Here is a 1,900-nt window from a genome sequence, read left to right as displayed (position 1 = left end):
ACCCATGCGTTTAAACGATAGCTTTTAGAGTTTGAACCCCATTTGTTTGTGGTAAACGTTTATACTGTGATAGGCCTTTACTTGTAGCTACGGGTGCATGCTCAGAGGCCTGAGGTGCAAAAAATTCAAATGGGTTCATAGGATGTCCCTTCAGTTTACTGAATAGGTGGATGAAAAAGGTCTATTGAGCCGAATAAACGTTTCGAGTTGGACCCCTTTTTAAACGGATTAGGTCCCTTTTGTCGTTTTTTTATTTAAAAAAAAGGTTTTTGCAACACATATTTTTTTAACTTAATTTGTAGTCAACCAGCACATGTAAGTATATGTGTACATATATGCATACGGATGGATATGTATACATATGTATTCATGCAGATATATATGTAATGGACATACACTTATAGTAACAAGTTGAAGAGCGAATGATCTTCTATACATTGTCGGGTATGGTCTCCAGGTGAACTCGTTCTAACCATGTCGATGCGTAGTATATTCTCGCTATCGCGAGGATGCATCTCCCAAGGAAACCACTTGAAGGTTTCTGCAGCCCTTTCTTCTCCAAATGTGCATACAATCAGTAGCGGATATGTACATACACACATTGCTACTATCCCAGTTACACGTTCCTGTATAGACGCGGCTATGTGTAGATATAAACCTAGTTACAGACATATACATGCACTTGCAGCGACTACTACATTTGCTCATACCAGCATGGACAAATCGAGGCGTAGATACACAACTGATGCCAATGTGGAAAACGTAGAGGTGCACATCAAGCCTACTACAGTGGATGATCTCACTGTGCGTAAGAAGCTGCTACACAACGCACCGTCATTCAAAGAGTTTTTGAGTGTTAATAGTATCAAAGCCGATGAGCTGTCGAACGGTATGTTACCTGTGTAATGTTATTTTGCATGTAGTCGAAGGTACGGAGTCGCAAATGTAGAGTATTTGTGTCTGGGTGTGGTATATGCGTACGATTAGTATTCTGGCCGATAACGGCGTGTATGGAAAGCTAGCGTTGAATGCAGAGGGTTTATGGAATAGATCGCATATGCACACGTGCGTTTATATAAGAGTACACACAGTTGCACCGTTGTTGTTTTTAATCTGCAGTCTCTCTCGTGTCAGTTTTCGTTAAATAAGGCACATATGTGTGAAAAAAAGTTAGTTATGTATATATATGTGTGTGTAAGTTCATATATATATATATATATATATGTATGTGTGTGTATGTGTATGTGCATAGATACATAATTTCGTTTCTTTAGATATATAGATCAAACTTCACCTCCTTCATCTCCAGCAAAATTACGATTGGATATCGGACATATTTTTTGTTGCCATATGTACTGATTGCTAAGTTCAAGGAGTGCCAAGCCTACCGATGTTGTGTTGTCACGAGCTCTTTCCACGAGGAAACCAGCCGAAACTAGTATAGACCATTCCGTTTGGGCCTACTTGGTACAAATGGCACGACTTATCAGTGACACGCTTATGACACGCTTATGTCTACAGATGTACTAATACCAGTGATGCCGCTCATTTCACTGTATTAAGCTTGGATCAGCTTCCCTCATACCTACCATACCCCTGGCGGCGAACGCACTAATCCAATCGAACAACCACTGCTCTGTACACAGATGCGCTGATTCCCGCAAAGGATTACCTTCCCACCGAAGTATTGCAGGGTGATGCGCGTAAGGTGTTCTTTGAAACCTATGGGTGTCAAATGAACGTCAGTGACACCGAAGTGGTGTGGGCCATTCTCAAGGGTGTGGGCTATGAACGTACGGAGGATATCAACAGGTACGGCGAGATGGGGGAAGAATTTTGAGGTGTTGTATGTATTGGATTGGTGAATGGTAATACTTGATTTGAGGTGCTATATATTATA

General features: G+C 41.1%; 1 protein-coding gene across 1 annotated transcript in view; it reads left to right on the top strand.

Annotated features, from left to right (window-relative positions):
- Window positions 1–336: 336 nt before the first annotated feature.
- Window positions 337–1,900, top strand: part of SARC_06494 (hypothetical protein) — a gene marked incomplete at its 3' end in the record, with an annotated part of 8,411 nt that continues 6,847 nt past the window's right edge. The window contains exons 1-2 of the mRNA XM_014299597.1: window positions 337–889; window positions 1,647–1,793. Coding sequence (XP_014155072.1) covers window positions 475–889; window positions 1,647–1,793 — 562 coding nt within the window. The 5' untranslated portion in view covers window positions 337–474. The remainder of the gene's footprint in view (window positions 890–1,646; window positions 1,794–1,900) is intronic.

Source organism: Sphaeroforma arctica (assembly GCF_001186125.1).
Source record: "Sphaeroforma arctica JP610 unplaced genomic scaffold supercont1.465, whole genome shotgun sequence".
In the NCBI taxonomy this organism is placed as follows: Eukaryota; class Ichthyosporea; order Ichthyophonida; genus Sphaeroforma; species Sphaeroforma arctica.
This window is presented reverse-complemented; position numbering and strand designations above follow the sequence as displayed.